Genomic DNA, 27,266 nt, shown 5'->3' with positions numbered 1-27,266 from the left:
GATAAGGAGGCAAACACAGGGCTCTTGTTACATATGGCAAGAGTGGGGAATTCACCTACTGCTTTTTAGAGGTGGATAAAAAGAACCCACTGGGAGAACCAATTCAAACCGAGGATTACTAGGTTAGAATTTAGGTCAAGGCAGGGACAGTCCCTAACAAATGAACCACACTCCATGTACAAATATAAGAGATGAGAAACAGGACAGAGGAGAGAACAAGAGGAAAGAAAGGCAATCATCCATCTTACGAGAAAAAAAAAACAGGGGTCGCCTAGGTGGCTCAGTTGGTTAAGCATCCGACTCTTGGTTTCGGCTCAGGTCATGATCTCATGGTTTGTGAATTCGAGCCCTGCATCAGGCTCTGTGCTAACAGTGCGGAGCATGGTTGGGATTCCCTTTCTCTACCTCTCTCCCTGTCCCTCCCCTGCTTGCTTGCTCTCTCTCTCTCTCTCTGCCTCTCAAAAATAAATAAACTTAAAAAAAATTTTTAAAAAAGAAAGAAAGAAACACCAGTAAGCTCACAAGACTGTTGGGAGGAAGACAACAGGTCGGGAAGGCCAGTGATAAAAGACCTCATTCCCGGTTATCTCTGGGAAGCAACAGGAGGATCAGGAGTAAGACTTGCGACAAGATGCATAATCTTCACTCTCTGCCTTTAAGTGAACAGAATTGTGTGGGAGCTACAGCTGGAGGCAGAGACAAGAGGTGAGGAGACTGCCCTGACAACCCAAAGATATATCCATTTTCCAAAGGACACAGACACTGCCTACTCACGTCGGGGCTGAATGAACATTAAAAATGATCTGAGGCCGGGGTGGAGCCCACTCCAGGTTGCCACGAACACGGATGCGCAGCTTGTAGATGTCCGCATGCTGCCCGTCATCTGGTGAGATGGGCAGTGAGTCAGGGATGGGCAGGAGCTGCAGGAGAGAAGCACAGGTTGGTCCAACAGGGACGGTCTGGGAGAACATGCTTGACTCTTTGGTCATGACAGAAACACATTAATCAAAGAGGTGTCAGGATCATCTCACATAAAGGCTTCAAGCAACCTTGGCCCTCAGAATAAATCACTGAGGCACCAGGCTACTACAAGTGAGGACCTTGTGTTCCAAGAAGTAAAAAGAACAGAAAAAGCATTCCAGTGGCATGGCACCCGTTGCTGATGCTGTCCCTGAAGCCACCTCAGGACCCTTGCTATGCCAAGATGCTTCATGCCTTACTCAACTATAGAGCAAAGAAGACTATGAACAATGTACTTTTTCACAGTGTCTCAAAGGTGGTCACAATACAGGAGTTCCACCTCTGGGTCTAGTAAGCAGTCATGTGGAATAAGGACAATGAAGGAGCCATTATCTCCTGTTCTGACAACTGCTAGGGAAAACCCAGGCAAGTATATCTTCTTCATTCATTCATTTATTCACTCAGCACATTTGTAACAAGTGGCTTCTGTGAGTGAGGAAGGAAACACTAAGGCTCATTCTAGACTGGGGACATGTGACAGAGGAGAAAAGCATCAGAGACGCTCATGGATTCGTGGGGCTGGACAGTGGGTAGAGGAAAAAAAGCTGAAGAAATCTACCTTCTGAGGGGCATCATGCTCTGGAACCAGCCATTCTAGCTCTGAGGCAGCTGGCAGCTGCATGCCTTCAAACTGCTTCAGGAGTCCCATGGCCACCGCCTCTGCAGACGTGGAGTGTAGGAAGCAGTGGGAGCTGGAAAGGAGATGCAGGGAAGGCTGAGCAGAGAAAAGACAGGAAGATGGGAGCCTGCCCTCCAGGAACTGATACTATACCCTGTGACTTCTGAGCTGAGAACACTCACAGTACCCCCAGTCTGCCTGGCTTCTTTTCTCATCATCTTCAGATACATGTGTGGAGGAAAATATATTGACCTTATGGTCTTACGACTTAGGCTCAAACCCCACTTAATAGCATTACATGGCTAAATAATAAAAAAAAAATTTAAAAAGGGGGGGGGGCGCCTCTGTGGCTCAGTCGGCTAAGTGTCCACCTTCAGCTCAGGTCATGATCTCACGGTTTGTGAGTTCGAGCCCCATGTTGGGCTCTGTGCTGACAGCTCAGAGCCTGGTGCCTGCTTTGGATTCTGTGTCTCCCTCTCTCTTTGACCCTCCTCCACTTGCACTCTGTCTCTTTCTCTCTCAAAAATAAATAATAAAAAAACTTAAAAAAAATAGCATTACATGGCAATGCTAGTTAGGGATTCTCTATCACTTCCTTTCTCTAAACCCCCATTTCTTTAACTGCAAAACGGGAGCTATAACAGGGGTTTACAAAATAAATTGAGTCAAACTGCCTTGTGAAAGATAAAGGACTGTTTGTTGCTCCCGAACGGGAGACTATTTCCCCTGGTTGGATCTACAATGTGAAACCAGTTCAATTTGATTTCATAATCAGCAATCAGGATCACTGCTCTCTCTTTTCGGATCTGATCTTCTGGGGGCCTCTGGTATAATCAAAGTCAGCAGAGAAGGAATAATCCAGACTGTGAGCTTTGCCTCCACTAGAGCCCACTCTAGGGCCCACTAGAGCCCCAATCATTGGCTGTTTGAACCAATGATCTTCTGCTCTCCTGCCGGGGGCTCACCACCACCATCAGGCAGGCCCATCACTTTGTTTTGTCTCTTTGTGAATTTGCATGCTTCCTCTATGGCCTTTCCCCTCCATATCCCAAGAACTGGGTTTGTTTCTCCACATACCCCAGGTTTTATTTAAAAGAAAGAAAAAAGTACTTACAAAGACTGGGAGGAAGTGAAGGATTTGCTGTTTGAGGCAGTGTTCCTTCTGATGTCAGCATCTAAGGGGAAAACAGATAAAGGGAGTGGGAAATGGAAAGGGAGGAAATAAGGGATAATAACAATGGAAACCATTCCAAGCTTTTGCCAGCTAAGTGCTCAGGGTAGCAGCTACAAGCTACATTCTATGCAGGGTAAGGAGCAGAGTCCAGGTGAAGCTCTACACATGATTTATAGTTTGGCTCTGTTTAAGTTACAACCAGACTGAATAAGTGACATTATGCATAGTATGGAAATGGTCGAAATGGCTACAAATCCAGGTGGAACACAGACTCAGATTTGGTGCAAAACAGTGAATGAGAAAAGGTAGCATCCTAAGGCACACAGGGACATACCCTCTATCAACACAAACACACAAAGAATACTCCAATCTCTCCTTCATTCTCTCAATCTCAAGCCCTCTTAAATGATAAACTCTGAGGTAAGAGCTCTGTCTAGCTCTTTTTTATATCAAAATCAGTACTTAACACAGAAATTGGATCACAGAAGTAACTCATTAAATGTTATGTGGAACTGGAACTTTGCTCCTAACATCTGACCACTACTGCTATCACTCCTGAATGCAAAGTCTTCTGCATCCTTATAAAAGCTTCATGGAAAGATTTCCTTTTTGTCTGGCGGCACAGGAAAGAAGAGAAGTTCTCTATGACTTGGCAGCTCCCTGAAGATGCCTGGTAACCAACACATTTTCATGGAGATATTCAACATGATGTTTTCTACTGAACTTTCAGGCATAATTGCAGGAAAATACGGCAGCCTTTCCAAAGCCTATTTCTCATAAAGGATTTTGAAGAGGATTTCTAAAAATGATATGCCTGAACCTCCAGAGACCTCATCTTCTCAAATATGTTTGATGGGGAAAATGTGAAGTATAGCAGTCATGTTTGAGGAGGGAAGATAGAGTGTATTCAAGTTATGAAAACGAGACTGTTCTGGTAAGTCTCATCCTTCATTTCCTTTGATGCCCAGTGAAAAGATATTCTTTTCCTGATTAAAGCTACACAGTGATTAGAGCGCCTGCGTGGCTCAGTCGGTTAAGCATCCAACTTCAGCTCAGGTCATGATCTCACAGTTCCTGAGTTCGAGCTCCACGTCGGGTTCTGTGCTGACAGCTCAGAGCCTGGAGCCTGCTTCGGATTCTGTGTCTCTCTCTTTCTGCCCCTCCCCTGCTCATGTTTGTCTCTTTCTCCCCACCCCCTCTCAAAAATAAATAAACATTAAAAAAATAAAAAAAAAAAAAAAGAAAGAAAGAAAGCTACACAATGATCAATCTACTGCATGTGAGCCCCTCAACAGAGCACTAAAGCTTACATGGCATCACTCTGCAACTGGCCATGAGTAGCTCAATTGTTCTTCACATTTCCTTTGTGTATATATTTTTGTATATGCCACTAGATCATGAAATCTCCTTATAAGGAAATGAGAGCATGTCTAACTCTTCTGTTTTGGCCCTAAAAATATATAATACAGGGCACTGTATATAAGCCCTGTATACTCAGGTAATATTCCTAACAAATCAATGTTTTCAAAGCTATATACGCAAGTGAGAGAACAGAATTGGAATCTGTCAATGAATTTTCATATGTTAAGCACAGAAAAATTTAAGACAACAACAAAATTTCTGACAAGTAAATAACAAATCCTATTTTTATTAACAAAGAAGTTTGTGTATATATTTTCTATGTGAATTTGTACCACCAAAATCCAGATCTCAATACAGTGCTAGTTGTCTATTCCATTCTAAAGAACACCAGTGAAGAAAAACATTCTAGGCAACAGTAGACCTTCACAGACCATTTAGCTTGTAGCATTCATTTGAATAACACTTACACTGCCTTGGATTTGTACATAGTCTTGTCCTTATAACTCTGGAGTGTTTTCTACATAATAAGTTTTCAGAAAATATTTTCTAAATAAATGATTAATTGGCTAAAAGCAAAAAGCAAATTTTTGCTTTGTGACAGAAAAGGAAAAATGAGAGAAAAATCGTAGACAGATATCCTTGAATGAAGAGCTAACCAATGTTGTTACTGTAGGGTTAGGCCATTAGAGAAAACACTGAGCATCAGAGAGAAGTGGTGATAATTCATGGTTGCTAAGGAAACCACTGTCTTCAAAAAGCTATTTAGCAGCTCTTCAACCTCACAGAGCAAAGTCATGTTTTCTTCAAGAGAAAAACAATCATTCTCTGCTCTTTGGAAAGTACAGTCACATCATACTTTACCATGTTTCTTCTTTTTTATCAGACTTCCTAGATAATCATGAATACTTCCAAGAGTGGGGAAGACCACACAGGTTTGGCTGTGACGATCTTCCCCTGAGAATGGAGAGGGGGAGGCAGTACCTGATCTCAAAAGAGACACCTGACACTGGCCAAGTACCATGAAGGCCCCGTGGGTACTGGGCCTCTGCTGCATTCTGCAGACTCTCTGGTCAGTTCAAACATATAATTAAGTTAGTGTGGTGGAAACACTACTCAAGGATCTGGATAAAAGTAGACCAGGCTATAAGACAGAATATTAATGAGTAAAGCAGAGGAGAAGGCCATTCAATTGGATGGAAGTTAACATAATTATGAAACTTTCAATTAATTATTTGACAAGTATTTTTTTTCTAAGAGAACTGATTTCAAATGTTTCTGATGCTTTAGATAAAGCTATTGCTACTGACTGAAAAAATAAAATCAGAATTATAAAAACAATTAAAAAATGACATGCTATAAGAAGAATTTTTCCATGTCCAGACACTGGTATTGGGATGATCAGGAAAGAAAGGGTTAAAACCTTGGTACCCTAGCAAAATCTGCAAATTTTTAAACAAAGTAAGGCACAGGAAGAGAGTCGACTTCAGAATTCACTGGCCAGTTTGACGCTGGTTTCCTTCCTGCTTTTCTTCCAGCAGATAAGGTGACACCCAACGCATTTGGATATCCAACTCCAATGAATTATCTGTAACAGCTGACTGGAGAGGAAACTTTTTAAAATGGAAACTCACAATTATTCTGCTTTAAAAAAAAATGTATTTAAAAGGGCAGTGTGGGGAGAAGCACTGGTTACCTTGATTTGGACAGAACTTAAAAACTTGTTGGAAAATACAGTTCGTGAACTTCTTTCTCTACATATTGTGCCAGTTAAAAATCTATTGCCTTTCAGCTCCAAACCTGCCCTTCTTTTTGTCGGCTCTATGATAATGGAGCTGGACTCAAACAGCAGCCCTCTGCCAGCTGGCACCGTGTTAAGTTTTGTCAGTAGAGGGCACTGGAGGGACACTGGAGGAGGCAGGAGTTTCTCTTGCTGAGTCTGGTGGTACTCCTCTAGGCAGACTCCTGTAGTACATGTGACTTTTCCCTTAGGGAGGCAGGGCTTCATGAAGGTGGCCTTGAAGCAGAATGCCACTAGTGGTACTTCTCATAAACTGCTTCCCCAGTACCTCTTGGCAAAGCAGGAGCCACAGGCCTGGCACCTCCCATGGCGCACTTCCCCCAGCATCTCTTGAGTTCTGAGGCACAGCACTTCCCTAGGGGCAGCCTCCGCCAGCACCCCACAGAATGGTTTCCTGGTGCCATTGGCATGGCACCTCTCATAGGCAGCATCCCCAGGCACTCTCTTAGGGCAGCTCTGCAGCCTCAGTGAATTTCTCCACCTCTAGTGAGCCAGGAGGTCTGGATCTCAGCCTTGCAGATATGGTCCTCTTCTATACTTGTTCCTTCCCCGGTGCTCCACCTCAGTCCTAGGCATACTGACTGCTACCTATATCTGCTATCCCTGTATACTTTAGAGTTGTTTTCGCTCCTTACGAGCCAGGTTCCCATTACTTCAGTCCCCCACGATAGTTAATAATTCTTTATTTTAAACCTTCCCTATTCAAATTACTCTGTGATTTCTGTCTCCTGACTGGAACCTGACATGCATGTGGAAGACTGAAATTCTAGAAGAATCTATGAAGGAAGATAAAGAACAACTGATGAAGCTATAATAAAAGGGGAAGGAGCAGTGAAAAACAAAACTCTAAAACTAAAGAAGTTGTAAAGACTGGGATTGGGAGCTTATAAATGATCTCATACCAATTTGGCAGGTACCACAGAAAGAAACTGATAAAGTGAAAGAGGCCAGATACAAAAGATCACATATTGTATTATTCCATTTATATGAAATGTTCAGAAAAAGCAAATCTATAGAGACAGAAAGATGAGCAGTGAACTGCGGCTTGGGGTAGAAAGGGAAATTTTAAAAAAATTTTTAGTGTTTATTTTTGAGAGAGAGAGAGACAGAGCATGAGTGGGGAAGGGGCAGAGAGAGAGGAAGACACACAATCGGAAGCAGGCTCCAGGCTCTGAGCTGTCAGCACAGAACCCAACGTGGAGCTCGAACTCAGGAACTGTGAGATCATGACCTGAGCTGAAGTTGAACGCTTAACCAACTGAGCCACCCAGGCACCCCATAGGAAGGGAAATTAACTGTAAATGGGCACAAGGAATCTTACTGGGATAATAAAAATGTTCTAAAACTAGATTATAGTGATGGTTCCACAAGTCGATAAATTTGTTAAAAATTATTCATCTATTTCCTTCAGAAACATTTCTGTTCCATATGGTCTACTCAATGAATCAGGATCTAAGAAATGTGATTATATCAAGTAGAGTATTACAATATGCAGAGTATTCATGATAGATGATGTCCATAATAGGATGCTTAAGCACTTAAATTTTCCCAAGGGTGTTATGGATTTTAATCTGATAGTATACTCAGAGGCTCTTCAATAGCATATATCACTTAAGATGATCAAAAAGAAACACATCTGTAAACCTCTGGATGTAATCAGAAAGATTGCTAACGAGAAGTATAATGACGCTTTTTAAAAAGAATTTCATACCATTAATAAACCAGAAGCAGAGGAAAAGCAACAGAAAGCAAAAAGGAAATGTAGTGTAAAGAAAGATGAATTATAAATTATACTTTCATAAATAAGAACCTGTGTGTAGAAATAAGGTAAAACAAGCCACTTCTTTTGAAAGAGACTCGTTCTGATTGCTTTCCCTTCAACTCCCATAATGTGCTGGGATTATAGGGCACAAGAAAAAGTACAGTCTTTTAGTTGAAAAATGTTTCATGTATATAAAATATATAAATGTATTTTTAAAAAGTATAAAAATGTATTTTAAAAGCTTTAAAGCTCCCAAAATAGTGGAAGAAAAGATGCCAGGAAGACCAAATAAAAGTACGCCTTATGGTTAAAGCAGACTGAATATGCTCTGACAGAGAAATGGCTGACAGTCAATAAATGTACCTGCAAAAGGACTGTGGTTGTAAACACGTAAGAGACCAGTTAAAAAGTGATAGGATAATTACGTGTCAAGCAAGGGAAGACTATGTTAGAATAAATTACAACAGTTCAGGAAAAGAGAAAAAGAAAACTAAATACTTTCCTTTCTCCAAATCTTTATCTGATCTTACCTAATTATTTCACATTCTAGTGGCTGATTACATTGACAGTTAAAATGAACTATTTAGGGGCCCCTGGGTGACTCAGTCAGTTGAGTGTTGGACTCTTGATTTCAGCTCAGGTGATGATCTCAAGGTGCTTGGGATTGAGCCTAGCATTGGGGTCTGCACTGAAGAGCACGGAGCCTCCTTGGGACTTTCTCTCTTCTCTGTCCCTCCCCTGCTTGTGCTCACAATTATGCATGCATGAGCTCTCTCTCTCTCTCAAAATAAATAAACATTATAAAAATTTAGAAAAAAAGTGAAGTGTTTAATAAATCCTGAGTTTTGCTGTTGTGTGTTTTAAAACCACTTTGAGTAGAAAACTGCTACTTTCAGTTAACCGCACCTACAGAAAGCCTACTTGCTTGAATCACAAAGAAATTACTAAGGCCAGACATTTATAGCAGTAAATCCTAATTATATACAAAGTACCAAGAAGGGATCACTTTCTGCAAATGGCTCTGCAAATTCAAAACTCTAAAGACATATTATGCTTTCACATTATTCTATTGGACTTTTGCTGTCTGAATGTGTGGCAGTAGCTTAGCTGTTGGTTTGAACTAAAATTTCTTCACCTGACCATTGCTTTCTAAACTGCCTACTACCTCCATCAGCCACAATGACCACTTAGTCTACAAATGTCACTGTAGGGAGGGATCAGCAAGGACAATCTCAGTGAGGAGGACTGTTGGAGGTCCTATGAAGAAGAAGAAAATGAATATTTGAATTACTCCTAGCTGGCTCAAGTCTGGCTTTTCCCAGCTAGTTCTCCAAACCTTATAGACAGGTGTCACAAGATTAAGAATGTACAAAAGGTGATGCAAACATTCACACACATGCATGTATGAGCACACCCGTACTTCCGACACAAGCTACCTGAAAACATCGATGCCATTGACACTGAGAGTCCGTTCTTTGACATGTGAGTCAGGTTAGATCCTTCGCTACCATCTGTGATAATGATTATAAAAGGGGGCCCTTTAGTATTCAGACAGGAAGTAAATCAATGAGAATGACAGTTCTATACCACATGTTCCTGGAATCAGGACTTGACTTGGCTCCAAAAGGTAAAACTGCTTTTAGGAAGTTACATCCACAGGAAGGTGCTCAGTATTGCTTGGGAGATAGTTATTGCTATTTCCCCAAACCGGCCTGGTCTTAAAGACCTCCTAAGGTAGTGTTCTCAACCAGAGGAGATTTTCTACCCTTGTAGGTAAATTGGGTAGAGTCTGATGATGATGCTAAACATTCTACGGTGCACGACAGTCTCTTACAACAAAGAACTATCTGGCCTAGAGGCTGAGAAACCCTACCCCGAGGTCTTTTCCTTTAGGGATTTCCATCCTGAACTGATTAGAGTTAGCTGACTAAACAACTCCTCTGGGGCCAAAAAGGCAACAACAGTTTCCAACAGGAGTGCACTTCATGCCACTCCCAAGCAACCTATTTCAAATTTGGTTCCTTCCAGACTGAACAGCTTCCTCTGGCCCCTTGCTTTGCTGCAAGGAACAGACTTAGTGGTCACGTGGAATGCTCCACACCTAGTGAAGCAGTGTTGTGAATTTACCTTAATATTACCCTCGTGAAATTCTAACTGCTGATTCCAAGAGAAAGGGCAGAACACTTTTATTGTCTTCTAATTTGGAGATCAAGCCAGTCACAGACTGTGGTATATGAAAAACAATATATAATTGGTCTCTGCCTAGTTTTCAGCACAGAGCTCCTAAAACCTTTATAATTTCCAGAGTGACTGGAATGTCTTTGTTATTCATAACGAGCCCCTTTCCATTATATCTGAGTTTATGCTAATGAGGTGACTCTTGAGGAATATCCAGGTAATTTCAGGATGGGGCTGGCTGCCAGAGGAAAAACCAACCACCAGATTAAAGGATTAGAATTTTTAGCTCCATCCCCAAACTCTCAACAAGGGAGAGGGGGTGCAGATTGAGCTCAATCATCAATGGCTGCTTTAAGCACTCGTGCATACCTATGTAATGAAACCTTGATAAAGTGTTTTCACTTGTGATGATAAGGTTTGGGAGAGCTACCTGGTTGGTGAATATATTGATGTACTGGGAGTATAGCACACCCTGACCACATGGACAAAGAGATTCCTGTGCTCAGAAAACTTTGGGGTGTTGCGCTAAGTATCTCTTCATGTGACCATTTATTTGTATCCTTTATAATAAAACGCAATCTTAAGTCTAGTGTTTTCATGAGTTCTGTAAGTCATTTTAGCAAATTATGGAACCTGAGTTGGGGAGGTGTCTTAGGAACCCCTGAATTTGTAGTTGGCTACGGAGAAGAGTAGGTAACATGGTGACCCCATTTGTGGTTGGCATATGAAGTAGGAGTGTCCTGTGGGACTGAGACCTTACCCTGTGGAGTCTATCCTAACTCCAGGAGTTAATGTCAGAATTGAATTGTCAGGATACTCAGTTGGTATCAGAGAATTGGAGAAATGTTGGAAAACCACATACAAACAAACCAAAAAAAAAAAAAAAAAAAAATGGAGTTTTAAGTGGCTATTATTGTCATGAAAAGAAATCAGACATATTAAAGAGAACACAGAAGGAAGACTTCCCAGACACCTGGAAAAATATGTATAAAAATTGTATTTCTGAATGGGGAAGAAATCCAGCTACCACCAGGTTTCGATTACTACTGGAGGTCTGCGCAGGTGAAAAGTGAATTACATCAATTCTCTAGATTGGTATAAACAGATCTATAAAACATGTATTCATCACCATCTTACCATGGAGAATTATAGAGTCAATTCACCTTCATAAGGAAATAACTCTTAGTTTCACCCATGGGTGAAAACTTGTGACTATGAACTGCTTTTTGGTTTGTTTGTTTGTTTGTTTGTTTGTGGCACTGATGGGAACCTGAAGAAATCTATGATTTGCAGGAATGGATTAATCCATTAGTCATGAGTTAACATGATTTAACAGAACTGCCTTCCCAGATTAGAACCCCCTCTGTTCTCTATGCATGTGCTTACAACAACAATAACAACAAGGGTCGGTGATTCTGCTAAGCAAGTTAGCACTGGTAGGACAGAAAAAGCTCTACTTTGTAAACTTGATTTTTTTTCCCCCTTTTTTCCCCCCAATGACTCTTTTTGTCCTTTTCTCTTAGGATTATTACAAAGTTCCTTTTAAACATTTTGAAACAATTTTGATTGTGTTATGGAACATAAGAGAATAAGATTCTAATTTCATGCAAGTATAGGCCAGCCCTAGGCTCTTACCAGGAGGAATCAGAGTGAAAATCCAAGAGAAAGGTGCAATTGAGGAGACCCATCAAGGTGACTTCAACAGCCAGGCCCCTCTACCTGAAGCACTTCTTTTTCTGTTTAAATTTTACTAAAGGAGTTTTGTTTTTAGCAAGAGAGGCTTCCTCTCACAGTTACTAACAACATTCCATAATGTACCATTATGAAGATTGTCTGTACTTAAGGAAAGCTTCTCAATCTATGACTTCAAATTCAAAGAGTCAGGCAATGAAAGTTGCTTGAAATAAAGTGTCACTTCTTACCTTGGATTTCAAATTCGTCAACCTCATCAGCAGAGCCAGAGTCAGAGAATTGCGTTGAATCACGTGAACTAAACTGGGAGCTGTTAGAAGTGACCTGAAAGCCTGCTATGTTTTAAAAAGAAAAAAAAGGTAATGAACAGGACAGAAAGCGGTCTCCTATCCTAGGGTCACAATGAAAGGGACCTGGTGTGACTTCAACAGAGAAGTGAATAGAACCTTGGCTGGGAATGATGCTGGGGAAATGGAAACTAGCTCTTCTTGTTGATTATTCCCCATTTTATTCATGACATTTTGAAAGTTTCAGGTAAACAGAAGGTACTACTATGTGGGAAGTGACTCTGGGACCAGCAGTCATAGTTCTCATATCAGAAACCTATTTTTTGGAAGATATTTCTGAGGTAGGAAATAGATAAACTCCAGGACTCTGGGTCTGGCAGGAAAAAAATTACAACATAAAAATTCTTTCTGACAGCAGAGGAACCCTTAGCTGGGTTATAACATTTGAAAGTGAGACAAAAAAGGAAGCCCACAAGGTACCAAGTCTTATCCTAACTCCCTGCAGAAGTGGAACTGAGGAGTTCACAGCCTCACTCACTTCCGTGCTCAGTCTCCTGATACCCAGGGAGGAGGTTCTTGGTGCGGATCTGCTGGCGACGAAGGCGGATCTTCTGCTTCAGTTCCTGGATCTCTCTATCGCTGTCTTCTTCCTCCTCTTCCTCTTCTTCCAGGCACTGGCTCATCATGTTGCACTTCATTAGCTCAATGGCAGCAATCAAGGACTCTGAGATGCTGAAATGGGCATTCTCCTAGGGAAAGGAGAGCACCAAAGAAGTTGATTAGCAAGGGGCTAGATATGTTGAACATGTCACTGATTGTAACACTGACAAGTAGAGCTTCCTTTTTTTTATTAATTTTTTAACGTTTATTTATTTATTTATTTATTTATTTATTTATTTATTTATTTATTTTAATTTATTTTTGGGACAGAGAGAGACAGAGCATGAACGGGGGAGGGGCAGAGAGAGAGGGAGACACAGAATCGGAAACAGGCTCCAGGCTCCGAGCCATCAGCCCAGAGCCCGACGCGGGGCTCGAACTCACGGACCGCGAGATCGTGACCTGGCTGAAGTCGGACGCTTAAACCGACTGCGCCACCCAGGCGCCCCAACGTTTATTTATTTTTGAGAGATGGTGAGCAGAGGAGAGGCAAAGAGACAGGAAGACAGAGGATCTGAAGCAGGCTCTGTGCTGACAGCAGAGCCCGACGTGGGGCTTGAACTCATGAACCACTAGATCATGACCTGAGCCAAAGTCAGACACTTAACCAACTGAGTCACCCAGGAGCCCCTGGAAAGGAGAGCTTCTAAGACATGGGCTGCTTTTATTCAAAACACTCAGGGGAAATGAACACTTCCACTATAAGGAAAGCTGATGGCTAAAAAAACTGTTCTACATTCTCTTTGCTCTCAAACCTGTCATGCCTGGCCCTCCTGTCCTACTTTACATAAAAATGATACAGAAAAAGTCCAGAATTTAATATCAAGGTCTTTCCTAAGCCATATCCCTGTATACAAAGCATTAAGGTAAACATAAATCTCAAGATAAAGTGCTTTTAAGCTACAAAATGTCACAGGGACATTATTTATTATATATCTGAGCCTTAGAACAAAATATGGAAGTTGATTCTGGAAACAATTTTTAACCTAAGCTTCCAGGGTCAGGGAAACAATAATCATGTGCCTAAAAAGTATTTCTCTGCCCAAGGTAGCTTCTAAGAGAAAATCAGTAACAGTTTTGGGCTCAGTGAGGAGCATATAGTCCCTGAAAAGTTCTCCAGAGATGGCAAGTGTTGAGCTTATCTTTAGCTTGAACTTGTCTTTACTGTGGTCTTTGCTCATGTTACTACTATGTACCCAAACCTCATTAGAAGAAATGGCTCTGTGGGCCCTCAGTCCAGATCTCCCAACTCATGAGCTCTTCAGTAGCCTCTTAGATCCCTTACCTTTTCCAGGTCTGCACAGCTTCCAAAGTCTTGTTCAGACAGATAGCTGATGAGGGACTGTCCTTCTGATGGTCTTCGGAACATGCCCTCCCCTGAGCACAGATATTGACCACCCTCTGTGGGAAAATGGAACGTGCATGTGAAAAGCTCTGACTTAGAAAGCGAATCTGTAACAGACAAGCTTCTTTGAGAAGTCTGATGATTTTACCACTAAAGATGCGCCCAAGTTTTCCCAGGTTAACAGGCTGGAAAGAAGAGGTCTACCTTCTAAAGGAGTTTCTCTGAATCTCAGAATCCCAGACCACTAAGCCTCTTGGTTAAAGAATAGTAGAATAAGAGAAGAGAGCCCAGAGACAATCCTTTTACCATCAAAATTTAAAGAAGAGATACTTGCCCTCCTACCCTACAAAAAACCCTAAAAACCTGTGCTGAGAATCAGACAAGGAAACTAAGCTCCTCCTGTGGAGCTTATCTTCTCATAATTCAGCCCCGACACTCACAGGCCTCCTTTCAAGGTCCCTCTCTCACCCACTCAGAGAGCCACTCCATTTGGATCAACAGACATTCATGGTGATAACACCCACAGCATACGAGAGGGTGGGACCCCTAAGTCAGAAAGGAGCAAGAAAAATGGCGGGGCAGTGTGATTTCTAGCACGGGGGCTGGAAATGATGATAGGAAGGGTGAGACTGTATGGTGTGTACCCTCCCCAGAGCTGACATGAGCTAGACAGCTCAGAGCTTAGCAGGCACAAGGGGAGAGCAGAGAAAAGACACAGCTGCAGCCCTGGCCTTCCTAGTGCTCACTTACCATACTCCATGTACAGAGAGCTGGGTGTGCTGACTTCACTGCTTTGGCCAGAGTAGGGCAAGGGACCTCTCAACTTCGACTTATCATTGCAGGATTCTAGTGTCAGTGACCACCAGGGAGTAAAAACACACATACGAGGTGAGCAACAGATACATTCCCAACTTCGGAGTTTCAGTATTTAACTGCTCCCATTCCCAATGCCCTCCCAAACAGGAGAGAGATGGCGCAGCAACAGGGAACGGTCCAAGAATGCAGGAACACATGGAGGAAGGGAGATGGGGAGTCAGTATCTTCTAAGAGGGAAAGAGAAAACATAACCCAAGATGCAGCAACACAAAGGTGGAAAGAATCAAAATCAAAGTAGACTCGTGAATTCAGTTCTTTGTTCTTCCATCTTCTTACCAAATGTTCTAGGAATATTGGCCAATTTCTATCCTCTTGACAAAAACCAATGTAGATAACAGTCCTCACATGGTAAAACAAAGATAAGCACACTGAAACTTCTCTGAAACCTTGACACTGGGCTCTTAAACAATCTCAGAATGGTTACACTAGGGAAATACTAGGATATGGCCTCTCTTGAACCTGAAATGAACTTGAAAGTTGTTACACCTACAAATTTAATTCACTTCTCAATTAGCTGAAAAACAAAATAAAATCCAGCAACGTCCTTCAAGGAGGCATCAAGACAATGCTAGGGAAGCCAAGGACAATGGCCCTGTATCCAAAGGGATCAGCCACAGGGCTATAGGCCCAGCCTTATTGGAGAAGAAAAGGAAAGGTTTAAAGAGAAGCCTGGCAAAGTAGGAAGCGGCTGGCTGGGTAGAAGTTTTTAAGGAACGATGAGAGTTGGGAGTAGAGAAATAGTAGTAGGCAGGGCTCGTAGGAAATGAGAAACTGATATTCTCCCAAGGAAAACACAAAATTCCCACTGCTACAGAAGGAAGGGCAGGCAGAAAAGCAGGTGGATGCCTGAGAAATGAGCAGGATGCTCTTGGAGAGTGAATGACTGAGCCGCAGCCAACCATTTCCCCCCACAGAGGGTGCCAACTTGTCAGCTGCTCCTCTCATTAAAAAAAATACTACTCTGTGGTAAGAGATAACTGTTTTCCTTGGGTCTCAAAGATTTCTACTGGTCCCTGCAGTGAGCTCTCCTCCTCACCACTGATCTAAAGACAAACCAGCAGTCACCATGATGCCTTGGTTAAGAAACTATGACTCGGATGGGACCTCCTTTAAGGTCCCCAGTCAAAGTAAGTGCACAACACAAACTCCAACAGCAGCACGCTATTCCTTTACAACACGTGCAGGCCGTCCAGCCTTTGCTTACTGAGCTCACTGCTTCCTGATGCTGCCCATTCAAATGAACAACTCTTAATTCTTAGATTTCCTCACACTCACTTGAAATCTGTCTTCTTACAATTTCTCGTCTCCTTAAAAATAACAATGCTCTTCTAAATGGTGGTCCTGTCAACTTCCTCCTCTTTAACCTTCTCTTTTCCAAGCTTACATACTCAGTGGCTTCCTCCATTCCATTAGCAGGAGGCCACCATTTTCAGTCCTCCCTCACCACTCTGTCTGGCAAACACACTCTACTGTTAATATCTCCATAAACCCGAATTTAACACAATATTCATCTTCAACATCACCGTGAAAACCAAAGTCACTAGAAAAAAAACCTGTAAAATGGCTGGAATGGTGGTGGGTGGGACTTACAGAGGAAGGAAAATAGGTGAAAGAAAAAGGAAATGGGACTTTGGGAGAGGCAAAAAGCATGCATCCACATCCAAGACCACAGAAGGGGGGAAAAAGACATTCTGGTGTTAATTCAAGGAAAATAAAGTAATCCACAGTAAGTACTCAATTATAAGAAAAATTCTGTCACTGATTCATCATGATGCCTTAGACAAAGAGCAGGCTTCAGTTTCACCTTTGGGCTTCAGTTTCACCTTCAGGATTGATAAAATTTGACTCCACCTCCCAGAAGCTATTGGGAGACTAAATGAGGCATCTGGAAGTCATGGGCAATAAACATATTATGCAAAATATCGGTGCCATTTTCGAGACGGGTCCAAGAATCATAGCAGGACTGGCCAGACTAGCCAGACTTGATTTGACACCAGAATGGAAAAGGAGGTTCTGAACTAAGCAAGATGGTCACAGAGGAGGAGGAGGAGGTGGCAGACAGAAAGAAGGACTGGCTCCCAAACCTGCAATGGGATCTTCAACTATAATGGTGATATTCCTGGGGCCTCCTGTATGTAGACAGACAGGTGCAGAGGAGAGTCCAAAGAGAGGAAATGAGAACAGAGAGAGTGAGAAAAAGAGTGTCCTTTTATCTAGCGGAGGTAGGGACCTAACTCCCAAGAGGGAACCCTGGTGCTGAAGTACTCAGCTACTGAACCATAGTAGCTGACTCATACAAGAATCTACACACGACCCCCTCTCCCTCAGACCCTTTTGCTTAGGTTTTCTCTGCTCCCCTTCCCAATGCAGGTTACCATGGTTTCTGGAATCCACATGGATTCAAGAATGGGGGCAGGGAAGCATCCCACGCTCAAAGACCAGTGGCCTGGAGTACAGTAGACAGCAGGCCAGCAGCAGGAGATGTGAAGCGAGGCGCTAACCCTAATACTCTTCACATCTAAGAAAGCTTGTGGGAAGACAGGCTTTGATTTGGAATTTTTTTTTTCCTGAAGAGTTCCAATAAGCAGAACCGCATCTTGAGTAGAAAATGGAAAAAAAAGTTTGTCACTCAGAAGTTTTGGATGAGGGCCTCAGCTCTCACCTTTCTAGAAATTACAAAGAGAAATCAATGGCAGCTCCAGTTGCTAAAGGAAATCTTCCTCTTTTGCTTTTTCAAAATTTTCTATATTTTATTTTTATATTTTATTTCTGGAGTTTTCCTACCCAGAACTGGCTCTGAGCACAGAGATCCATCTTATACTTGCTGTTATGGAGACTCTCCTACAAATGAAACCCAACCAAAGCCTGCCAGACACTAAGAACCCATGACAGAAGATGGCAGGGAGATGGCAAAAGCAGTGAGCCCCACCTCTCTCGAGCCAAGGCTGTGCTCTGCTTAGCAGCTGCTATTTGTGTGAGGAAGGGCCCAAAGGCCAGGGCCCCTCACCTGATGGCCTTCCAACCTGAATTAGTGATGCAACGGCCAGCCCCACCTACTTGTTTCCTAGATCACATCATCCCACACTCACTATATCCCTAGTTTTAATGAGGAAACCCCAATATCACTTAGCCCCTCTTGTACTAGTATGACACCTAACCAAACTTCTCAGGAATCACAGAAAGGGGAGGAATTTAATGGGATTATTTTTAAAGCTCATTAGTAATTCCCCTCTGCCAGAGAGAAACATTAAAAACTCAAACTGTAACAAGCCACACTATCCTCTGATGCTAAGGAACTGGTGAAAGAATTCAGGAAAACATTTACTAGTTAGCAACGTATAAAGAAACAAATATAAATAGTCTCCGATTTCTTGGGTATTCGTATAACATTATAAACTTCTCTCTTTCATTATAAGCAGGATACCCATCATGTCATCAGAAACATAAGTCACTAACTAGGGACTGGTGACTATCATTACCTGGGGCTCCTCTGGAGGCAATGTTGGTATCCGAATGGGAGCGAGTATGGCTCTTCTTTGTTCCACTGGTAACAGTGAACGTCTGCCCCTCTGAGAAGCTGGACCTGCGAAGGACGCCGGACAGCTGGCTCTGCCCACCTCCCTCCTGCTCGCCTAGGGAAGAAGCAGCAGAGTCTGGCTTCTGCGAGCTGCTGGAGGAGAACAAGTTGGAGCTGCTGCTCTCAGCATTGCTGCTGTGACTCTGACAGCTGGCGGTCCGGCCTCGGGGGTCCAGGTTGCCGATGGCTAAGTACTCGGGCCCCTCACTGGCATCACTTGGGGAATTATTCTGGCTGCTGACCCAGGATGCTTCTAGGGGGCTGGTCAGTGTGCTAGAGCTCATCTCATTTGGAGTTGAGGGGGAATCCCTGGCTAATGTAGAGGCTGGAAGCAGTGAGGCTTGGCTAGGTTGATCCTGTGCTGGTGAGACGTGCTCTCTGCTTTCCTGAGGTTTCCGGGGAGGGCCAGAGAGTGAAAAGGAAGTCGATCTTCTTTCTAGGATATAAAAAGGGAAGAAAAGGTGAGCTGGAAATCTTTGGTACATATGAAAGGCTTCTCTACAACTAAGGACCTACCTCCCTATCATTACTGGGTGCCCAGTACCACCTCAGAAAAGGTTCGTCATGTGAGGTAAGCAAAACTTTTTTATTTTTTTTTTTATTTTTTAAAATTTACATCCAAATTAGTTAGCATCTAGTGCAACAATGATTTCAGGAGTAGATTCCTTAGTGCCCCTTACCCATTTAGCCCATCCCCCCTCCCACAACCCCTCCAGTAACCCTCAGTTTGTTCTCCATATTTATGAGTCTCTTCTGTTAGCAAAACTTATCTAGAAGGAAGTAAGCCAGGTAAGGTAAGAGCATGTGCTCTTGATACAGTAGCTTCATTGTTTATTGGTGTTCATTCCTCATCTGTAAAATGGGCAATAATAACAACACCTACTGCACAGGACTGTTTTGAGGATCAAATGAAATAATATATATAAATATAACAGAGCCTGGCACACAGTTGGTGCTCAGTAAGTGTTAGCTATTATTATTGAAATGTCTTCTTGGCACTTGGCAAGAAGAAATGTCTTCTTGGCAATTAGAAATCCAGGGGAATCTAAAAACATCTCTTTCCTCTGTTACTTTAATGCTTCCATTGAATTATCTTAGACTGGTCGCTATATAACTTTTTAAGATATCCTTTATCAAGACACGAAATATGACGAACTGCACCAAGTCAAAGCTCTAGCTACACCTTTCCTGTTTGCACCCACAAAATCCTCTACTTGTTCCGGGGCTCGGCATACATGTCATAATTATCCTTCCTGCCCCCGTACCTGAGCTGTGGCTGGGTACGGACTGGTGGAGGCTGGAGAAGGACCCGAAGTAGGAATGCTGAGCATAGCTGGTTGGAGGAGTGTACGTGGAACCAGGCAGAGCTGTCAGGCTCTGGCTCTTTGTTACCAGCAGCGGGCTCTCATGCTTTCTGGCAAACTACAAAAAAAAAACACATGTTGGAGTCCAGGACAGAGGCCCTCAGAGAAGGAGCACTCAGCACTATAGTAATGCTGGTGGAAGCTGACCTTTGGCCGCAGGCCTGAACTGCAGCCAGAGCCTGTAGATATGGCATACCACTCTATTGCTCTATTAGAGCATACAATTTTGAAAACCTAGAAGTCCTGCCATACACCACAGCTTCTGAAACTGGAGTCCTAGACGGGACACCCGGAGGGCTTTATCTTAGTAGCAGCATAACAAAATTCTTAAGACTATGCACATAGAGTCAGAAATCAGACAGGGGCGCCTGGGTGGCGCAGTCGGTTAAGCGTCCGACTTCAGCCAGGTCACGATCTCGCGGTCCGTGAGTTCGAGCCCCGCGTCGGGCTCTGGGCTGATGGCTCAGACCCTGGAGCCTGTTTCCGATTCTGTGTCTCCCTCTCTCTCTGCCCCTCCCCCGTTCATGCTCTGTCTCTCTCTGTCCCAAAAATAAATAAAAAACGTTGAAAAAAAAAAAAAAGAAATCAGACATATCAGGGTTCATATCATATAAACTTTGAGCAAGTGACTTATCTACTCTGTCCCTCAGTTGGTCTCCTTTATAAAATGAGATTAATGCCTACCTTATAGAGCTGTGAGAATTAAATGAGATGGTGCATGTATGGTGCCTGGCACCAAGCCTGGTACTGGTAACTAAGAATCACAATTTAAAACCAAGAGGGCCACCTGGATAGCCTAGTCGGTTAAGCATCCAACTCTTGATTTCATCTCCACTCATGATCTTGTGGTCCGTGGGTTCAAGCCCCTCATCAGGCTCTGTGCTGACAGTGTGGAGCCTGCTTGGGATTCTCTCTCTCTCTCCCTCTCTCTCTGCCTCTCCCCCGCTCACACTCTGATTCTTTCTCTCTCTCTCTCTCTCTCTCTCAAAAATAAATAAACATTAAAAAGCTTTTTTTACGTGGTGTCTTCCCAGATCCTTTTTTTTAAAAAAAAAGCTTTTTTTAATGTTTATTTATTTTTGAGAGAGAGAGAGAGAGAGAGAGAGAGAGAGAGAGTGCATGTGAGCAGGGGAGGGGCAGAGAGAGAGGGAGACACAGAATCTGAAGCAGGCTCCAGGCTCTGAGTTGTCAGCACAGAGCCCGACACGGGGCTCGGACCCACAAACCGTGAGATCATGACCTGAGCCAAAGTCAGGCGCTTAGCTGACTGAGCCACCCAGGCTCTCCAAACTTAAAAACTTTTTTTAATGTTTATTTATCTTTGAGAAAAAGAGAGAGACAGAGCATGACTGGGGGAGGGGCAGAAAGAGCCAGAGACACAGAATCTTAAGCAGGCTCCAGGCTCCGAGCTATCAGCACACAGACCAACAAAAGGCTCAAACCCTTCCAACCATGAGATCATGACCTGAGCTGAAGTCAGGTGCTTAACCGACTAAGTCACCCAAGCGCCCCTCAAAATATATAAATAAACTTAAAAAAAAATAAAGAAATTTAAAACTAAGAGAGATAGGGGATCCCTCCCAAAAAGAAGTAGGGCCTATGATTCCATTCTAACTGAGGCACTGATATTAGTGATAGGGCAAGTGAATCGAAGGGTTAACAATTAACAACAAAACTATCTTTATACTTCAAGGACAAAAATGATCCTGTGTAACACCAGGTCATACTAGTTCTGACCCTATAAATCCTACTCCTGATTCAAAATCATCCTCTTCCCCTCAGCTTGTCAAGCCTGCCCTTCAGGACATGCTTACTCAGACTAAGGATTTTTTTTAAAGGGTTTAAAAAATAGACATCTCCCAGGGAGCCTGGGTGGCTCAGTTGGTTAAGTGTCTGACTTCAGCCAGAGTAGGTCATGATCTCATGGTTCATGAGTTCAAGCCCTGTGTTGGGCTCTGCACTGACAGCTCAGAGCCTGGAGCCTGCTTCAGATTCTGTGTCTCCCTCTCTCTCTGCCCCTCCCTTGTTTGTGCTCTGTCTCTCTCTCTCTGTCTCAAAAATAAACAAACATCAAAAAAAAAAAAAAAAAAAAAAAGACACGTCCCTCCTTAAACAGACCTAAGCTTAGACTTTTTACTTCAATAAATACTTAACAGTACCTCCCCTTCTTCTTGAAGTATTTTTTTTTTTCCTAATGAAAGACTTTTAGTTCACAACTGCCTAAGCAAAGAAGCAGTTTGCTACAGAGAGTTGTACCATGATGAGGTCCAGGGGCCCAGCACAGACAGTGATAACTCCTTGCCCCCTTACCATAGATGCATCAATTTGAGCCAGGAGGCGGGGGTTGTTCTGTTCCACTGCTTCCAGGCATTGGAGCATGGCCGTGACGTGGGCGTTGCTTAGCAGGAAAGCAGTATCTGGGGAGAAAAGGGCTACTGCTGTGATGGAGCCCAACAGGGAGAACTTTAGCTTCCCTGTACAGCCTGGGAGGGGCTCAGGGAAGGAAGGAGACAAAGGGTAAAAATGACCTAAGGAGAATCATACCACTACAAAGAGAAGGAGAATCAGTGACAAAGTATAGTAACTACTACACTACTACAAATAGGCTAAGTGACATGCTGTATAATAGAGAGGATACAACAAGAGGCTTCAAAGTCATAAAGTCCCAGATTTGAATCCTGGCTCTAGGTGACTTTGGCCAAGTCACCTAATCTCCTCGGGCTCTGCTTCTCTGATTGGAAAACAGAGGTATTAATACCCAGGTCTTGGGGCTATTGGGAAGATCAGATGTATAAAAAGCATGTAACGGTGATTGGCACACAGGAAACTCTCCATAAATGGGGGTTTTTCTCATCGGTTTGTGTATATGGAGGTAGGGGAATACCTTAGCATAAAGTCTGATTGTGTTTTACACAGGAGATGAGAGAGAAGACTGGATGTGTGTCTCTGTTGAGAATCTCTATTGGCACCAAGTGAAAGTATGGGGCTCTGGGGTGAGAGTCAGTCTGTAAAGGAAGAGTAGAGTGGAAGAGATGAAGAAGTATATGCAACAATCCTGGCTAAGTGACCTCCACCTACCTGTGTAGAATTTTCTGATATATTGTCTATCCCCAAGCAGAGGTCGGAGCTGGGCTGAGAGACAGTGGCACTGCAAGCTATGCTGCAGCCACAACTTTGCAACAGCATGCTCACTCACACCTTCGGTGCTGCTCTGGCCATTCTCGTGCAAGCTGATGAACTGGGAGGCAAAGAGGCATGAGTCAAAACATGCATCCTGGTAAAGACAGCAAGACTGAGGCATAATGACCTGAGAACCAAATTGAGAAAGGGAAGAGGAGGCAATCAGAGATACTTTTCCTCCAGCTAGTATTTAGAGGTTACTGAAGGAGGAGCAGGAATGAAGGGATTAGTGGTTCCACTGCTGATTGGGCCACTGCAGAGGGACTAAGCAGTTAAGACCTGATATGCAGCTCCAGGAGAGGACAAAGCTGCTACATCTGTCTCTTTATGTTCTAACTCCAAAGAGACATGATCCTGTGGTACTCTGAGGAGGGATAAACTTGACCTCTTGGCTTCTTTCACAGAGTCCTCCATTTTAGGTGGCCTCTAGAAAATAATGCACAAAAACCTGGGGGAAAGGATCTGGGAAGACACCACCTAAGATTCTCCACCAAAGAGAAGCCATCTGAGTGTCTCTTTCTGGCTGTAGTCACAGCATTCTCTATTTGGAACCTCCTTCTACTTGACTATTTCTAAAAGCAAGGTCTGGGGTTCCTGGATGGCTCAGCCAGTTAAATGTCTGACTTTGGCTCAGGTCGTGATCTCACAGTTTGTGAGTTTGAGCCCCGCATCACACTCTGTGCTGACAGCTCAAAGCCTGGAGCCTGCTTCAGATTCTGTGTCTCCCTCTCTCTCTGCCCCTCCCCCGCTCATGCTCTCTCTTTTCTCTCTCAAAAATAAATACAAACATTAAAAAAATAATAATAAATAAACAAAAGCAAGGACTCATAGCCCAGGTTCAGTGCAAAACATGTATGGATGGCAATTTCAGGCAGCTTCCAAGAAGAAATGACTATGGCAATATATTTTAGAAAAGAAAGTTAGCTGGGGTGAGAGGGAGTGGTGGTTAAGAAAAATAAAGTGAGAAGGACAAAGAAAATCCACATAAGAAAAACCACTGGGCTCTGGCCTTTTCTTCACAAAAAGGGCCAGTCTGACATCTTGTGATTTGGTTCCCTGATCATTTAAAAACAAATTACTTCTCCTGACATCATCTCAGTGATGAACCTGCAGTAGGTGGGATATACATGAAATAAGACTGCCAGCTATTAACAGATACTGAAGATGAGTAATGGATATTTCAGGGTTCATTACATTTTTCTCATTAATTTTGTATGTATTTGAGATTTTCCATACTGAAGAGTTAAATAAATAGATATGTACATTTGGCAGTGACTGATCTGGAGCTAGCTGTGTAACTCTGGCCAAGTCACTAACCTCCATGAGCTGTTTCCCTACTTGGAAATGAAGGGTACTCTGTTGAGCTAAGCTAACAGGTACTCTCCTGTTTACTCAGGAGAGTAAAGTCCTACAATGGTAGCTAAAGCTGTTGTTCAGGAACACGTTCGGCTCTATTTGACGCTGGCCTCCAGAAATCTCCATTTCTTTCCAAATGATGGCTCCTCTTCTCCTCACGTAGTTATCAGCATCTCAGTCCTGCTTCCCCAACTACTTCAGGGAATCTTGCCATTTTCCTAGGATTTTGAACAGCTTCATTCTCCTCCTAATATGCAGATCTTTTGAAGATAACAAAACTTTTTCATCTCTTCCCCAGAGTACAGAAAAAGGCCTGGAGCAATGTATTTGTAAGGTTTATTATTTTTTTAAGTAAACAATCCTCCCCTCGAGCCCTCCAGATTAGTCTTACAGACATAGTTTCCTTTCCTCGGTTAATAGGAAACTTAACACACGCCATCTTTCTAGCCTAGGAGACTCTCCAGACAGAACATCAAACAACATGGCCCTGCGGTTACTTTTCACTTCTTACCTTCTCCACGTGAAGGGCTGAGTGCGGACTGAGCCATCGGATGTCCTTCACAAATTGCCAGTAGTCAGTCTGGCGGCAACACACCTCCTATGGGAACATACAAGGTGAAGAAATCTACCATTTTAGACCAATTCAAAGAGAGGGCGAGGGGGAGAGCATAAGCTTCCCTTACCTCAACAAAGGTTCTTAGCAACAATCAAAAGGATATATACTCATGTTCACCCTTTTTAAGGATAATTGTTAAAAATTGTTTTAACTGTTCTTTTGAACTGGTAATGCATGCATATGATAGAGAAGGTTATACAATGAAAGTGATCTGATCTCTCCCTCGTCTCTCCACCACTGAAGCCCTCGAAGGTAAATCTTTTTTTTTTTTTTTTTTGGAAAGAGCTGTTAATCACTTTTTATTCAGGAGAATCCATAAATCAAGATCTATGATCATATACATCTGTGGATACTACGAACACTTCGAAGGTAAATCTTAAAATTGGTGAAGAGTTATTCGTTAGAAGTCAGAGACAGATGTCTTTAGTTCCTACTGCAAAATCAGGTAAGGAAAGACCTGCTTTTCCCATGCTTCCAAGGTCAGGGAGTCAAAGAAATGAGCAATTCTAGATAAAGTAGTCTCACACTTCTAGATAAAATAGTCTCACACTGGAGGAAGTCTGAACATGATAGCAAAATGTTTACACTAAGAAAATCTAATTCTTATTTTTGGGGAATCCTTTCTGAGATGACTGGGCACAGGTTAAAACTGAAATCTAAATAATTTAGAGATACAAAACTAGTACAAGCATTAAGAGGCAGACCAACCAATGGAACAAAATAAACAGCCTAGAAAGAGTCCTTAAATCAGATCTTAATATGTGACTCAAGAATCATCTCAGGGCGCCTGGGTGGTTCAGTCGGTTGAGCTTCCTTCCGACTTTGGCTCAGGTCATGATCTCACAGTCCGTGAGTTCGAGCCCCGCATCTGGCTCTGTGCTAACACCTCAGAGCCTGGAGCCTGCTTCAGATTCTGTGTCTCCCTCTCTCTCTGACCCTCCCCCATTCATGCTCTGTCTCTCTCTGTCTCAAAAATAAATAAACATTAAAAAAAAAAAAAAAAGAATCATCTCAAATGTCAGTGGCTTTCTCACCTAGACTGGGAAGGTAAAAGCGAGAATTAGAAGTGTCAGGTGTCAGATGTACAGACTTTTTTGCCAACTAGAATCATGAAGACCTTTAATATTTTGGTAGCAATGTAGCAGTGTTTCTGATCCCTGCTCTGTGGCTTAGTGGACACTGAGTGGCCAGGGTGGTCAATAGTGGGATATCAAATCCAGCACATTTCCTGGTTATGTCATATCTATGTGAATAGCATCTAAACTTGGTTTCCTTGTTTTAGGCAAAACTCTAGGCTAACTCAGAAATAAAATTGGGGACAACACTACAGATCTCGTGGACATTACAAAGGAATACTATAAACAACTCTATGCTCAGTGGCATGATAACCTAGATGAAATGGATCGATTCCTTGAAAGACATGATCTGCCAAATCTCACCAAGAAGAACTAGATAATTTGAGTAGGCCTATATCTACTAAAAAAAAAAATGGAATCAACAATTAATAACCTTCCAAAACCAGAAGCACCAGGCCTAGATGGGTTCACTGGTGAGTTCTACTAAACATTTAATTATACCAATTCCTTATAATGCCTATAAGAAGATGGAAGCAGAAGAAAATACTTCCCCAAATCATTCTACAAGGCCAGAATTACCCTAATTTTCCAAAACCAGAAAAAAAAAAATCACAAGAAAACTATGGACCAATACCTCCCATGAACACAGATGCAAAAGTCCTCAACAAAACATTAGCAAATCAAATCCAACACTGTATAGAAAGAATTATACACTATAACAAAGTAAGATTTACCCCAGGTATGCAAGGCTGGTTTAACATTCCAAAATCAAGACTGGAATCCATCACATCAACAGCCAAATAAGAAAAATCACATGATCACATCAATAGATGCAGAAAAAGCATTTGACAAAGTCTAACACTCATTCATAATAAAAACTCTCAGTAAACTAGGAATCGAAGGTAACTTCCTCAAATTGATAAAAGAATATCTACAAAAACCTACAGGTATCATCATACTTAATGGCGAGAAGCTCATAGCTTTCCCACTAAGATCAGAAACAAAGCAAGGATGTCCCCTCTCCCCACTACTTTTGACATCTTATTAAAGTCCTAGCTAGGGCACTAAGAAAAAAAAAAAAGGAAATAAAAAGTATACATATTTGGAAGGAAGAAATAAAACTGTTTTTGTTCAAGATAACATGATCATCTAAGTAGAAAATTCTAAAGAATTAACCAAAAAAGTTCCTAGAACTAGTAGGTAATTATAGCAAGGTCACAGGATGCAAGGCTAATATCAAAAGTCAACCACTTTCCTATACATCAGCAATGAAAAGTGGAATTTGAAATTAAAAACATATTACCATTTACTCTAGCACTCCCCA

The 27,266-nt window shown here is 42.5% G+C and overlaps 1 protein-coding gene across 9 annotated transcripts in view; it reads right to left on the bottom strand.

The window, feature by feature from the left end:
• Positions 1 to 27,266, bottom strand: part of RUBCN (rubicon autophagy regulator) — a 69,282-nt gene that overhangs the window by 6,572 nt on the left and 35,444 nt on the right. For 2 of the 9 annotated variants that reach the window (XM_045037053.1, XM_019839921.3), the window contains exons 3-16: positions 24,762 to 24,848; positions 22,793 to 22,952; positions 22,025 to 22,131; positions 19,616 to 19,772; positions 18,253 to 18,786; positions 16,858 to 16,902; positions 14,648 to 14,743; positions 13,838 to 13,953; positions 12,431 to 12,641; positions 11,836 to 11,940; positions 9,172 to 9,246; positions 2,754 to 2,814; positions 1,580 to 1,712; positions 775 to 920 (exon numbers count right to left, since the gene is read on the bottom strand). In XM_045037053.1, the coding sequence (XP_044892988.1) occupies positions 775 to 920; positions 1,580 to 1,712; positions 2,754 to 2,814; positions 9,172 to 9,246; positions 11,836 to 11,940; positions 12,431 to 12,641; positions 13,838 to 13,953; positions 14,648 to 14,743; positions 16,858 to 16,902; positions 18,253 to 18,786; positions 19,616 to 19,772; positions 22,025 to 22,131; positions 22,793 to 22,952; positions 24,762 to 24,848 (2,033 nt within the window). The remainder of the gene's footprint in view (positions 1 to 774; positions 921 to 1,579; positions 1,713 to 2,753; positions 2,815 to 9,171; positions 9,247 to 11,835; positions 11,941 to 12,430; positions 12,642 to 13,837; positions 13,954 to 14,647; positions 14,744 to 16,857; positions 16,903 to 18,252; positions 18,787 to 19,615; positions 19,773 to 22,024; positions 22,132 to 22,792; positions 22,953 to 24,761; positions 24,849 to 27,266) is intronic. The other 7 variants (XM_019839922.3, XM_019839926.3, XM_011285902.4 and 4 more) reach the window with 7 other exon arrangements.

Source organism: Felis catus, chromosome C2, assembly GCF_018350175.1.
Source record: "Felis catus isolate Fca126 chromosome C2, F.catus_Fca126_mat1.0, whole genome shotgun sequence".
Lineage (NCBI taxonomy): Eukaryota > Metazoa > Chordata > Mammalia > Carnivora > Felidae > Felis > Felis catus.
This window is presented reverse-complemented; position numbering and strand designations above follow the sequence as displayed.